General features: G+C 37.3%; 1 protein-coding gene across 1 annotated transcript in view; it reads right to left on the bottom strand.

The window, feature by feature from the left end:
- The window catches only part of LOC136293658 (gamma-aminobutyric acid receptor subunit pi-like), a 47,027-nt gene that overhangs the window by 18,879 nt on the left and 14,691 nt on the right, over positions 1-13,457 (bottom strand). The window contains exons 4-6 of the mRNA XM_066190588.1: positions 4,598-4,665; positions 3,132-3,349; positions 2,421-2,503 (exon numbers count right to left, since the gene is read on the bottom strand). Of these exons, the coding sequence (XP_066046685.1) occupies positions 2,421-2,503; positions 3,132-3,349; positions 4,598-4,665 (369 nt within the window). The remainder of the gene's footprint in view (positions 1-2,420; positions 2,504-3,131; positions 3,350-4,597; positions 4,666-13,457) is intronic.

Here is a 13,457-nt window from a genome sequence, read left to right as displayed (position 1 = left end):
GCTTTTACAAGTAATCTCTATTCTCTTCATGTGACACTGAGTTTTTATCCTAGCTAATTCCTCAAGCCCAGAATGTCTTATTCCTGCACATTGTTGATAGAGTATGAGCTGCTAATGTCAACAGGGTTAACGACAGAAATAGTAAATTTGGGATTAAACATTCATAATGCCTAATACAAATTAGTTTCTTTACCTTTCTGCTGCTAATTTTAATTTTCACTGATTGTCAAGCACAAGTTAAGTGCCTTCACATGGCTCTTCACTGAATAAATGGTAAAGGACAAGTTTAAAAAGAAATAAAATTCCAGAGATGGGACCAAGATATGAATATGTATTTGGACTGGGGGTCTGTGTGAGGGAAATGTGAGGACAAACCCTTCAGCCCACGAAGGATGAATGGTGGTGTTCCCTGCCACATGGCAGAGAGCAGGAACCCCCCCTTGGCAGCTCCAAACAAGACAGGAACCCTCCACTTCCCCAGATGTCACAGCGCCCATATCAACACAGACTCAGAGTGGCAAGTCTGTTTCCTAACATATTGCCAGCATTACTTTCTAAAGTGTTGCAATAAGGGGGGAAAAAACAATGGGCATGCTGGCCAAAATGTGTTTTGCTACGTAGAAAGTACAAGTCAATTAAAGTTACTAACTAGCAATAGCAGAAAAGTATGTTGGAACGGTCACTGGGGATGCTTTATTGTGTGAAGCCATTACTTCATCATATCATGACATATTTGTCTTCATATTCATAGTCACTTAATAAAAGCCTAACTCCTTGTTTCAGCTCAAATATTTGCTATAGATTTTACATTTTATTTTTAAGCATCAATATTTCTGTAGATGTGTGTGTATGTCTGCATTCACAATTCTTAAGCCCAGGTAATGATCTTGGCAAGCAGTACGCTAGGAGCATGATGACATTATTCATCTATAAATTAACATAGCTTGTGCCATGGGAAAACAGACCCCACTTCCAGCCTACCCAGAAGAAAGGATTGCAGGGCATTGATGAAAAAAGGCCACAGCCCAAGGCACACTCTTTCCTTTTTGTATTTGTTACTTCTATCTGTTTCCTCAAAACTAAACACCAGTGTAATGGGAGCATTTGTTGTGACATGACTGCGTTTTCCCCTTGGACAGGAGACACTTGTGCGCTGTTGAAAAAGCAGATGTAATTAATCTGAAAAATGCCTGGTCTTAATTATACGGGGAATTCTCCTTTTTATTTTTTTTAATCCTGTCAAATAAACTGTAAATTCCTGTGAGATATATATTTCCTTCTGGAACTAGAGAAAATACTAAATGACTCATTAGGCTGTTGATTTAAATCCATAAACATTGATTTACCAATGTGCTCTTCCAAACAAAAATAAAGATAAATCCCAATTCCAATTCCAATCACTGTTTGTTAAACAGATTTCATAAAACTTCGTATTCTAGAGGGATGCCTGTGTGAAGAAGGTTTTGAATTCATTTCCTTTGTGTCTCTGTCTAAAATCAAAGTTTGTGGCAATCTAATTGGTCATTAACAACAAGAGACAAACAACACACACACACATTTCTGAAAAAATACAGGATAAAACCTGACAAGTACTGAAAAGCCTTCCAAAAAGATTTTAAGCATGTGTTGACACATATTTTAATTTTATGCTATATTTTTTATTTTCATCTTACATAACTGGTTATTCTTCTATATTATCATATGCAAAAAATATTTTCTAGAGTCTTGTCATATGAATAATAGCAAACATTTAAGTACCAAAGTGCATGTTCATGTGTTTGCAAAGTAACCGTGTCTACAAAGTATTAGCGAACCTATGTCAAAGAAAATATGAGGATATTGATTGATAAAATTTTAAAAAATAGTTACACTTGTCCATCAATTGATGACATTTTTTTACCAGGGCACTGACACAGAGACAATTAAATAAGTCAGAGGAAGACCTGAAAACAGTAAATTATTAAATATGAACTACATGCCTTACAAATAAGCCTTGTTCTGATTTTTTTCTTTCCTAAAGGAATTGTATCTCAGGGGAGAAAAATTACATACTCTCTGACAGGGAAAAAAAAAATTCTCTCATCTGTGCTTGAAAATGCCTGCTCACAGATCTCCCTCTGAAGACCAAGACAGTAACTGCAGGATGCACTGCAAAGCCAAGCCTGTGAGAATCTCCCAGGACTTTGCTCAATCATTAATTAGCACTGCAGCATTTCAATAATGCCATGATATTTTCAGTGATGCCATGTGCACGTGTGCACACATCTTTGCATACAGATACTACTGTAATTCAACAGGGACTGGCCACATAACGTCCCTGGCCTTCTATGAAAATTCCAGACACTCTGGTAATATCTAGCACAAAAAGATCACAGACATTTTTCTAATTGTATAAAAATAATAAGGATTAAGTGTCTTACAGCTCTCCAGTTGCAAAGTACATGTCTGCTTATCCATTGGATATTTAGTCAGATCCATGCTGCATGAAACAGTTGTGGTGATCCTTGGGGGGAAGAAAACAGTTTTCTAAGTATTAATGGGACAAAATTGTTCATCAGTAAAAATAAAAATGTCATGTATCCGTCTTGAAATAATATTTTCAGCCTAATCTATATTGTGAGGGAAAAAAACCTTTTACTTACCAGTGTCTAATGTTCAAGAGTAATACAATCCCACGTGGAAACCACTGCAGAACAGCTGAGTTCAGTGACACTCTAAACAGGCTACCCTGCACTCCCTTCTCACTTACAGTGCACATTATCCTTCATTATTTGCAGTATATTTTAAGATTTTTTTATATTTATCAAAACCTTTTACAAAGGGTAATTCACAACAAATCATGCAAGTCAATCATCACAGTTTGTTTTCCGTGTGATGGCTCCATTGCAAACTGGAATGGCAATATGCAATTCCTGTGTTCAATCTGCATGAAAGCAAAAGGGTCTATTTAGGGAAGAAGATTTATTACTAAATTTAAGAATTTATTCATATTGATCAAGAATATTACATATTCGTCAAACTACCAAACACTACTTTCAGGGTACTTTTAGACACATTTTCTTAAGCAGAGCCTGGAAGTATAAACGGTAGGTAGATGCAATCATAAATGCTGATGTGTGGTGTTTACATACCTTATAGCATACAAGACTGTTCCATTAGGGTATATCCTTATGAGACGATTCTCAACAGTGACATCATGAAGAAAGGACTTTTTTGAATCAACTATAAAGGTGTCTGGTACCCAAAGCATTTCTACAAGTCGACCATCTAAGCTCAAACTCTTATTACCATCGAAACAAAGTCTCTCATCAGTCCATCGCTGCCTTAGAAATATGGTAGCTGTGTAGTCCTGAAAGAGAAAAATCAAAATTATCATACAAAGGCAGCCTGTGTTGCATTCTCTTTTACAGAACTATATGGAAACAGCTGCTGGGCACAAACTGGGATTCTCCATGCCCCTGGCATGCCAAGAGCAGCTGTACTGAATCTTGTTCTGCCAAATTCTCTAGCACGCAATGTGTGGTTGGTAGATTTTGTTCTTATGGTCATTTACAGTAAAAGCTGATGGCCTAAGTCTGGGGCCATAAATCAGCTGAAGTCATCGGAGCTTTGTAAGCAGATAATCTGGCTCTGTAAACCTTTAAGTTTTAGAATGATTTATGTAAGTGGTTCCAAATCTCACTTTGTTCACATAAGCTAATAAATGAAGAATTTTTTAATAACACATTGGAAAAAGTTGAATAAATTCAGATATACAAAGGAAGTTAGTGAAACAGGACAAGGAACCTTTTAGCACAGTTTCTCCTTTTAACATCACAAAGGAAACAGTGGTACCAAATTTATCAAGACCTTGAACATAGCACTCAGTCCAATTCCCCTTCAATTTAGATATGCCTTGCAGTCCCACATTAAGATCACACTATTTCTTAACACTTTAAAAACAACTTTTGATTTTATGCTGTGTTTTTATCAATATGATAAATTCATCCTAAGTTCTGACCTTATTTCCCCTTTCTAAATAGTAATTAGTAATTACTAATTACTAATACAGTCATATTTAATATCTGATTAATTATTTTTTCTTTTTATTTCTGTGTATCAACGGAGGATCTTTAAGTAGAAAAGTACATTCCATTTCATAGTTTGTTCAAAAACAAATTATACAAATTAAATGAAACACAGCTGGAATAAATTAATGTGTGACAGCAACAATAGAGAAAAACAGTCTGAGTTCAGCTGTGTCTAATCATAGGGAAGGAGAGTGGCTTCAAAGGCACATGAATATATCTTTATTTTTCTGAAATGCATAAAGATCGAGACATTTCAGCTGGAAAATAAGTACAGATCCACATGCTTCTCATTAAGATTAATACTCAGTAGCAGATTTCTGTTTGTATCTGTGAGAGGTGGGATTTGCAGCTGCATTTCTATGCTTATTACAGTGTTATAAACACTATGTGTAGAGGAAAAGAAAATTCCATCTCCTAAGCCACATTGACTTCACAAGGAGACAAGCCCAAAGCCACTTTGCCAGCAGCTGTAAGCACAAAATATCAGCCTATCAACAAGCAAAAAAGGACTGCAAAAACTACAATACCATATTAATTTCTGATATTGTATCAATGCTTGCAATATCCATACTCATTCCAATTGACACAGGACCATCTGCAAGGAAAAAGAGAAAGTCAGAATGTAGCTCATAATTCTTTAATATTCAGTGTTCACAAGAACTGTCTACAAAATCTTTCCAATTTTTTTTCCTAAATGTTTAGAAGCTATCTTAAATATTCCTTAAACACAGATTATGCAAGAATTCTCACATTCTTAACCAAAATGTCATACTTCTCAGATAAAACTATTTTAGTTTTCAGAAATAGGCTTTATTTCTTAAATACTTCCTGGTTTATATGATTTTTTTTCCCCCCAGAAAAAAAGTGCTGGGGAAAATGTTACACAATAAGGTGTGGAAGGCACAATCCCCATGGTACCTCACACTCCTCTGCCCTGAGGTGCAGAGCAGTGGAAGGAATTCTTCCAGTTGCAACATCTGGTCCATCAGATGGGGATGAAGTAAGAAGTTTTAGCTGGCAATGTCACATGGTTAATATCCAGATGGCATAGCTGAGTAACTTTCTTTACTGCCCATTTAAGAATTTATGGTACATATTGTGCCATTGAGATTTAATATCTTGCCTTTGACCGTTAGCAGGAAACTTGTGGTTTAAATACTTGCATTTATAAAGGAAAACTTGTCATAACCTGAAGGCTTACTCAGTGTCATTAAACACCCTACCTAAGTAGTTGTTATTGTAGTGTCAGTATGCTCATATTCCCATTTCCTTCTGAATGTGCCTTTCACACTGTTGGAAGGAAGATCACCAGCTGTGCATTTTAAAATGCAGAATTTGTGCAGAGCTTTGATGGAAACATGACATTATTCCTGGTTGAATATGTGCAGAATAATTATCAGAGTGCTTGTACAAGAAAATTAATATTAAATCAGTGCATCTTTCCAAGAAATTGAGGAGAACATAGTACCGAAAAATGCAGAAATACTTTTGGTAAGATCTATGTAGCTGGTAGTGCCCCTGTCTCACAGGCACATGGCTGAAAGCCCTTCCTGGCTCCTTGCAACACATTTTGTAGAAACCTCCTCTATGGTCCCAGATGGCATCCAGAGGAACATGGAGTCTAACTACACCCTCCTGAGTAACACTAAAGAAAAAATGTGTCATTCTAAGACATATAAGTTTATTTTTATTTTTTCCAAAATATTCTCTACTTTTAATGCATGTGTTAAAATCATTACACGTTTGTCACTCCTGAAAAAAATCTGTAAGTCCTTTGTTCTGGACTCAGTTGAAAGTTTAAATATAAAGCTCCGGCTTAAAACAGGACTGCAGGTTTGAAGCATGCCCTGCTGGTAATATGCATGTCTATTATATACTATTAAATTATACATTGGGTTTAGAAACTATTGTTCATATATTAAAAGAAGACTTTGGAAGCTAACTTAGGAACAAAATTGACCAGAAAACTCTCAGATCATTGACAGGTTGTTCTTCTGTTTCTTTCCATTCTTTTCATGTTTTGATACTCTGTGAACAAATTTATTCTTTCTACCTCCAGGCTTAAAAGCTCAACCCCCAGGAAATTTATCCCAGCTATCTGTGGTGTAACAATTAATACTTATATTTACCACCGTACTATATCATTATTGCAGGTACAATATTGCCAGCCTCAAAAGATACGTCAGACCCTCAAAAACCATTGAATTTAAAAATAATGTGATTGATAATCCATATTCTGATTTTTTTTTAATGTCTTCCTAGATATTCCCACATATGACTGTAACAGAGCATATTATTGCCAACTATCACACGATCGTTTGGGGAGAACCCCATCCAGCAAGGCACATGCTTAATGATGGACCATCCCAAGGAGAGGACAATGCAGTGTTCAGATGATTATGCAGGAATCATGGCTGGGAATAATCAGACTCCTCCTATTATATCATGATTTATCAGTAGGAACAACATCTGATCCTTGCCTAGTAAGGTGATAAAGGTCAGGGAAAATGTTCATTAGCAGCACTTCAGTATCATCAGTGCTAGGTTGTTACGCATATGAGGGGAAAAGCTGACTTTCCAGAAAGATTACTGAAATTAGGCAGGGGTCAATTTCTCTGGAATCAGACAAACAGGACTTTGTAGATCCTTTTATTCTTTCCTGCTGAAGTATTTTTCAAAACATTACTGAGTAACACAACAGCACTGCAGTGTTGGGTGACAGTGCTGGGCACCAAAAGGCATCTAGCCCAGGTTTGGGCGTACTTCAAGCTCAAACTGATTGAACACAGACCTGCCTTGGGGTCCAGGTGCCAAGGATGGCAGCGCAGTCAGGACAAACCATCCTGCTCCACTCACTCCAGCCAACAGCTGTCCAGCTGTCCAGCCCAGCACCCACAAAACTCAGCAGAAAATTACATCACCCCCGATACAGCAATTTGCTGTATGGGAGGAGTTGTGCAGGAAAACAACAGTTAAGGAAAGGATCTTTATTAATACAATACAAGATGCTGAGAACAGCTTTGCTCCAGCAGTTAGTTAAATGAGGACAACATTAATAGTTAAATGCTGATTTCTTTTTTGCATGTGAAGATAAATGTTTATTTAGCAGGGAACCGTAACTTGTAAAGTATTAATAACAGAATGAGTCTGCTCATAATTATTCACCAGGGTTTCCTCTGAACTTCCTCTGAAAGGTCTCCTGTTGACAGTGTCAAAAACTGGGCAGCAAACCAGATGAGGCAGTCAGTTCCTACATTTCCATATGTTTGGCAGAAGTTTTATGTATAATGACAACATCAGAAGAAATCTACCAATCTTCAGAAGAAAACTGAAGACAGTCTGTCCTGCATTATTGAAGGGAATCTTCAAAGCATGGCAGAGGATCACCAAAGGGAGTGCCTTGTTACATCAGTGGCTGTGCAGCCTAAGAAACACACGTTTTAATTTTACTGCTAGTTATGTACACTGGTCCTCTATGCCCTTTATAGATATTCACAGTAATCCCAAATGGGAAAGCAGCCAGAAGAGTGGCAGATAGCACACCTAAAAATTAAGCTTGGATCATTGCAAGAATCCCAGTCTGTAGCAGCAAAAGAAACCACCACTGTGCCACATGTGTGCCTAGTACTGCAATGGATCAGCACTATCAATAACTTCCAGTGCTGAGCTGTTAGCATGAGCCCTTTTCCATCTAGTTAAGAAAACTCAAAACAAATCTGACATTCAGAAAGGCCTCAAAAGAAATGGCTTTTTTGGAAGAATGTCTTATCTTTTCAGCAATACTGGATAAAATACTGCAAGTAAGCAGAGAATTAGAAGGAAAACTATCACTAGAATAATTCATTGTAGCTTCCTAAAAACCTCGTTTTGTCTCTCTGATTGCCAGCTTTGCTTTGGAGTATTACAGAATTCTAACATAATGAGATATATTATGCTTGGATTTTTTCAGTGCATTCAACTCCCCACCACAAGACATCTTTCTTGACAAATAGTTACATGAAGAAAGTGGACAGGTTAAGACAGGCCTGCTGACAGATCTCAACTGTAATTCTTGATTTGAAGGCATCAGATGACAGAACCATTTCTAGCACGAATCAGTTTCAATCCTATCTGTTTGCATCAATAACTTTTAGACATTGATGTTGCTTTGCTGGTACAGTTTGTGGACAAGACAAAAATTGGTGGGAACCATATTAACAACAGCTTGTTAAATCATTTGTCAAAACCCCCAGGTTTCCATACAGCCAAATGCATGCAATTAATGTGGGGACAAACAAGACAGGCAGCACATATAGGATAGGAAACCATCTTGGCAAGCAGTGCCTTTGAGAAGGATTTAGAGGCTGTCACAGATAATCATTTTAACATGTTCTTTCCATCTTCTGCTTTGGCAGCAGCATTATTGCAATGGGGAGTAACACACAGAATTAAGTTATCTTGTAATCTATTCTGTATTGGCAAGACTGTTATGACTGTGATAAGATTTGTTTTCCCCATTCAAATAAAACTTGCAAACAGCAGACACAGTTTAGTTGAGAGAAAGATAAATACTCCAAAAGCCAAAACATCTGGAAGCTTAGCATCAAATCTTGTAACATAAAAATCAAAGAGCATTATTTACTCAGCTCCTCAAAGAGAAGTCAGAAAGGTGACTTCTCCAATGTCAGAAAATGCATGTAAGTAGTTAGTTGTGCACACTGTTTGGCAAAGCAAAGATCCCAGTTTATGGAAGCTGGAGACAACAGGAAACTTCAAATAAATTGATCTTTTTTACTATCTGAACATAACAACCATTTGTAATTTAGAGTCTCTGGAGCTAAGCCTTCAGAGGGTTGGAGGGACAGGGGAGAACCCAAAAACCAAAACCCAAACTGTCCTGCATGCAGGAAGCTGGGTTTGGTGGCAATCACATGTTCATAGTGTCTCTCAGTTCCCTGGGAAAGGAAGGAAAAATCTCCATTACCACAGGTATGCTGAAGTTTACATATTCTTGGCTTTTTGCTTTTCTGTAAAGGATTAGATATTGGCTAACTAGGACTTAAAATAGTCTTTAGATGATGGTTATTTGGTGTTTCTCTCTCATGTACCCTCTGAGTTTGCCTTACTAAACCAAAGGTGTTAGAAACAGCTAACATTCTGATATCTTTTTCTCTTTTGTACACTTCTGAACACCAAAATGCCTTCATCTAATTAAATTCATAGAACTTAATATAAACACCATTTGAGGGGGAAAAAATCACTATGAGAGGTCTTAGACAGAAGGTTGGACTGAAAAAATTTATTTGCTTTAATTTAAAACTTAAGTCTATGAAATGTATTACTCATTACGAAGAGAAGGAAAATAATCTTTTAAATGTGATTTAGAATAGCTGATTTAAGCATGACACTTTTCTGTACCACTTGAAAGCAGCTTCCATATTCAAATATACTTAGCTGTGACCTTTTCCTAGTCTCTCTCTTTTTAATTAGAACACTTAAATTATCACATTCAATCACAGAACAAAATCTATTTGTATAAAATTATTTACAAGATTTTATGCATCCCCTAACAACCCTATGAACCTGATCCAAGGCTCACTGAAGTCTGCAGGAATTGCTCATTAATTCAGAGAGTTTGGCACAGCACACAAAGTTATAAAATTGATCTGCACAGTTCCAGCAGAAAATCTGAGGTGCAAATCCACTTGTACTGCTGACATAAAGTGTCGGGGTAATGTAGGGCATTCCAGGGAAATAACTGTTGATTTTTAAATCCCCTATGCCAGCTTTTCTATAGAAGTATTCCATATATATCTGTAAGAGTAGGATAGATACTATTACACTGAGAAGTAATATCTACTAACATTAGTATAGGAGTGTTTCATATTTTAATCCAAAGAATGGCTGAAATCATTCCAGATTAGGGTTCTGGGAGTTTTTAATTCTTTATTGCACCTATCTGCTGAATTTATGAAGATTTGCTTGATGAACCAGCTCAAAGAGGGACATGAAAGTGCTATAGATAAGGAAAGAGAACATTCTTAATAGCAACATTCAGATGAGGGCAGAGCTAAATAACCAGCCCAGCTGAGATTCCTCAGTGCTAACAGTGCTTAAAGTACTCTCACAATTTGGCAACTGGTACATGCCACCCACCATGGACAAACATAAAACACTCAGCCAGTTTTACTTGTCTGCAGACCTCTGACATATTGAGGCTGGGTTCAACTACTCCAACTTTGGGCACCAGATTTAGGTGCTTAGAGATGGGAAGGACAGCTTGTGTTACACATAAATGGCAACGTTTGTGCAGCCAGGGTCTGGAGGGGTGACTTGTGCAGGAGCAGATGACCAAAGTAAGGTGAGATAAATCCAGAATTAAAATCTAGAAAAGCAGTAGATTCAATCCATGCAAGGAGAGGAGAAGACAGTTTTTATGTTGTTATGCAGTCACTGGACTCAAATGAAAAAGATCTTCATAGTCCCCTTGTTAATGACACGACATGAGTTGGGGTATGTGGTTGGGACATTTCCAGTCCTAGCACAAAGACCAAACACAAATTAATAAGCAAATGGAGGGCTTATTAAGCTAAAAATTTATGAGCTGCCATAAATTTTACTTGACTAGTAAATATTTCTGGTCTTTCTGGCTTTAGGAGAAAGAAACTGTCATTTTTTGAACGCTTGTTTATTCCTAACTTTCTTTTCAGGATTAAAACCCCATTATGTTAAATATTAAGGAGTTCAGTGTCACTGATTTTGCAAGAGTATGATTGTATCTTGGCAGTAATCATCACTTCAAAAATTGCCATTTCCTGCCTGAAGAAAATTTTCAAGGACAAGTAACCTTGAAATTACTTTAAATCAGGTTATCCTAAAATTTAAGCTCACTGCTGGCCCTCTCACACTTGACAAAAATCACATTTCAGAGTTCCATTATGACTCACTAACATTAAGCTTAAAGCACTGTAGATGCCAACAAGTAATATCATCTAGTTTTATGAGAATTTTTTTCATGCATATTTATGAGTGTCCATCTAACTGAGCTAATAAACACAAATACACATATTTTTGAGAGCAAAAGAATCTTGGCCTAAACTAAAGAAAAGGAAGCCAAGTGTCTTAAAAAGGCTGGCTTTAGCATATTTTGGGGAGATATTTCTGCATATCAACATACACATACTAGGCTCCCCTTTATACAAATCCTTTCATTCAAGACAATAAACGTAGGTTGTCAGGTGAATATCCATCCTTTTCTGTTCATATTTCTAGAAATACAAGTTTCTTTCTCAAAGTATATCATCACTAATATGTGAGCTTGCACAATCAAGACTGTGCAGGCTTTTACAGCAGCTGATGATCTCTACCAGAATACCCCAATTATGTTTTTAATGTGCATTTTTCATTAGCCCACTAAAGTCTAATCAGCTGTTTGACCTTCAGGTCCATCTCTAACTGGTCTGCTTCTCACTATTAACATGAATATATCATCCTAAAGAAACTAAGGATTTGGGGGGAGTGGGGCAGGGGGAAGTCACAGAAGAGGTATCAATGACTAATTGCTACTCTGGCTTCATCAGCTCACTGACAGCTGTGCTGCAGCCATTGATATTGCAAACAAAGCCTGTTACCACGAACAGACACAAGGTACACCAGCTGCAGGCAAAAAACCACCATATTAATCAGGAAAATCTTACATGGAACAAAGCTAGCAAAGCTGTGGTCACGCAGATAAATGTATTCTACAGGTTTGTTAAGCTGAGGATTTAAGTTGTTTGCTAGCTCTGCTTCTGAGAAGAGCAATAGCGTCTCCTGAGCCTGACCCTCATGCAAAGTGTAACCCACCCTGCCAGTAACAGAGAGGGGTCAGGACTAGGCTGATACCACTCCCAAGCACACATTCCCCTATAACAAGGAAAATGACCCCAAATGACCTCACAAAAAGCTGCAGGTTCAAGAATCAGGACAAGCATTGCCTGAATTATCCTAACTCAAATTATTCCTACAAAGAAAGTAATTTCTCACAAAACCACCATGCAAACCCTGCATTTGGTGCAGGGTGTGATCTCATTCCTTCAGCACTGCAGCTACTAAAGATCCATCAAAGATTCTTGAGGCAGTGTTTGCATGCCTGAGCTGCAGTGAGCACATGCAGCTGTCTGGAGGTGCGAGACTGGCTTTGTGTGACACAGACTCGATCTGTGCCTGAGCTCCTCCGGGATTTCTAGGCACACCCAGAGAGACCTTAGCATCCCTCTCAACAAAACAGCCAGACAAAAAAATAACTGTAGCCTTGCTGCGATGCAACAGCTGAGGAAAAAAGATGGAGAAGAGAAAAGGGAGATTTGTAACTAAAATATGCTTTACAGTAGGTCTTAATTTCTTAATTATAGGATTTTGAAATGAGACTCTGTTGTCTACCCAAGCACACTCATCATGGCAGTGTCAACATATCTCTAGTAGTAACAGGAGGTAATGAATAAAATATATTAATGGCCACTGAACAGCTATTTTACATTATGCGTCATCTCCAATGAGGAAGGGTTAGTTTATTTATTAAAGTTACACTTATTTTGCTGAAAATCTCCTCAGGGCATTAAATATTTTATAGCAGTTTTATCATCAGCTAAGGTAATTACAATAAAAACAATCAGATGAAATAGTTTTTTTTCTTCAACCTAAAATACAGGTATCTCATAAAATTATTATAAATGGATCCAGAAACAGCACATGATGTGGAGCATCCATGTTGAACCAGGTATTTGGATAGCAACAAGAAACAGTATGGTCTTAAAAGCTCTTTAGTCAATCATTTTTTTAAGCAGGATATAAAGGGATATAAAATATTTCATTTGACATTCATACTTCTAACATATCCATACATCTAGTTTAAGAACTATTGCCTAGCATTCAGGCTACAAGTTTATTTTCTGGAAGACACATGGTGCTGAGCTTCTTTTCATCATTCAAAATATTTTCCTCTTCAGTGTTCTTCACTTTCTTCAGGACAAGCTCCCCATGCTACTTCCTAACTCCTCAGTACTTCTGATACATTCAATAACATGACTCAAAGAAGGAAGATGTTTTTCACTGAGATTTCAGGTGCCTGACTGCACTGCAGGGCAGTAAAATCAGCCTTGATGCAGTAGACTATGTGGGTCTTCCAATCTGGGGATCATTGGCTTCTGATGCAGGGAACTGACATTTTTAATTCATTTTCCCTTTTCATTTCCCCCCACATTTTTCAGTAAATCTGTTCAGTGACCTTTAAGACCTGAGGCAAGAATCATTTATTAAATAATTCTCTTGCAGTCTTATAGTTGAGGCACAGAGTACTTTGCATAGTAACAAGATTTGCCTGTGCTGTTATGAAGAGCTTGATATATAAAGCTTTCAAATCTTTAATCA

This window comes from Chamaea fasciata, unplaced genomic scaffold (assembly GCF_029207755.1).
Source record: "Chamaea fasciata isolate MVZ Bird 193981 ecotype frontalis unplaced genomic scaffold, bChaFas1.0.hap1 SCAF_9, whole genome shotgun sequence".
Classification (NCBI taxonomy): domain Eukaryota; kingdom Metazoa; phylum Chordata; class Aves; order Passeriformes; family Sylviidae; genus Chamaea; species Chamaea fasciata.
This window is presented reverse-complemented; position numbering and strand designations above follow the sequence as displayed.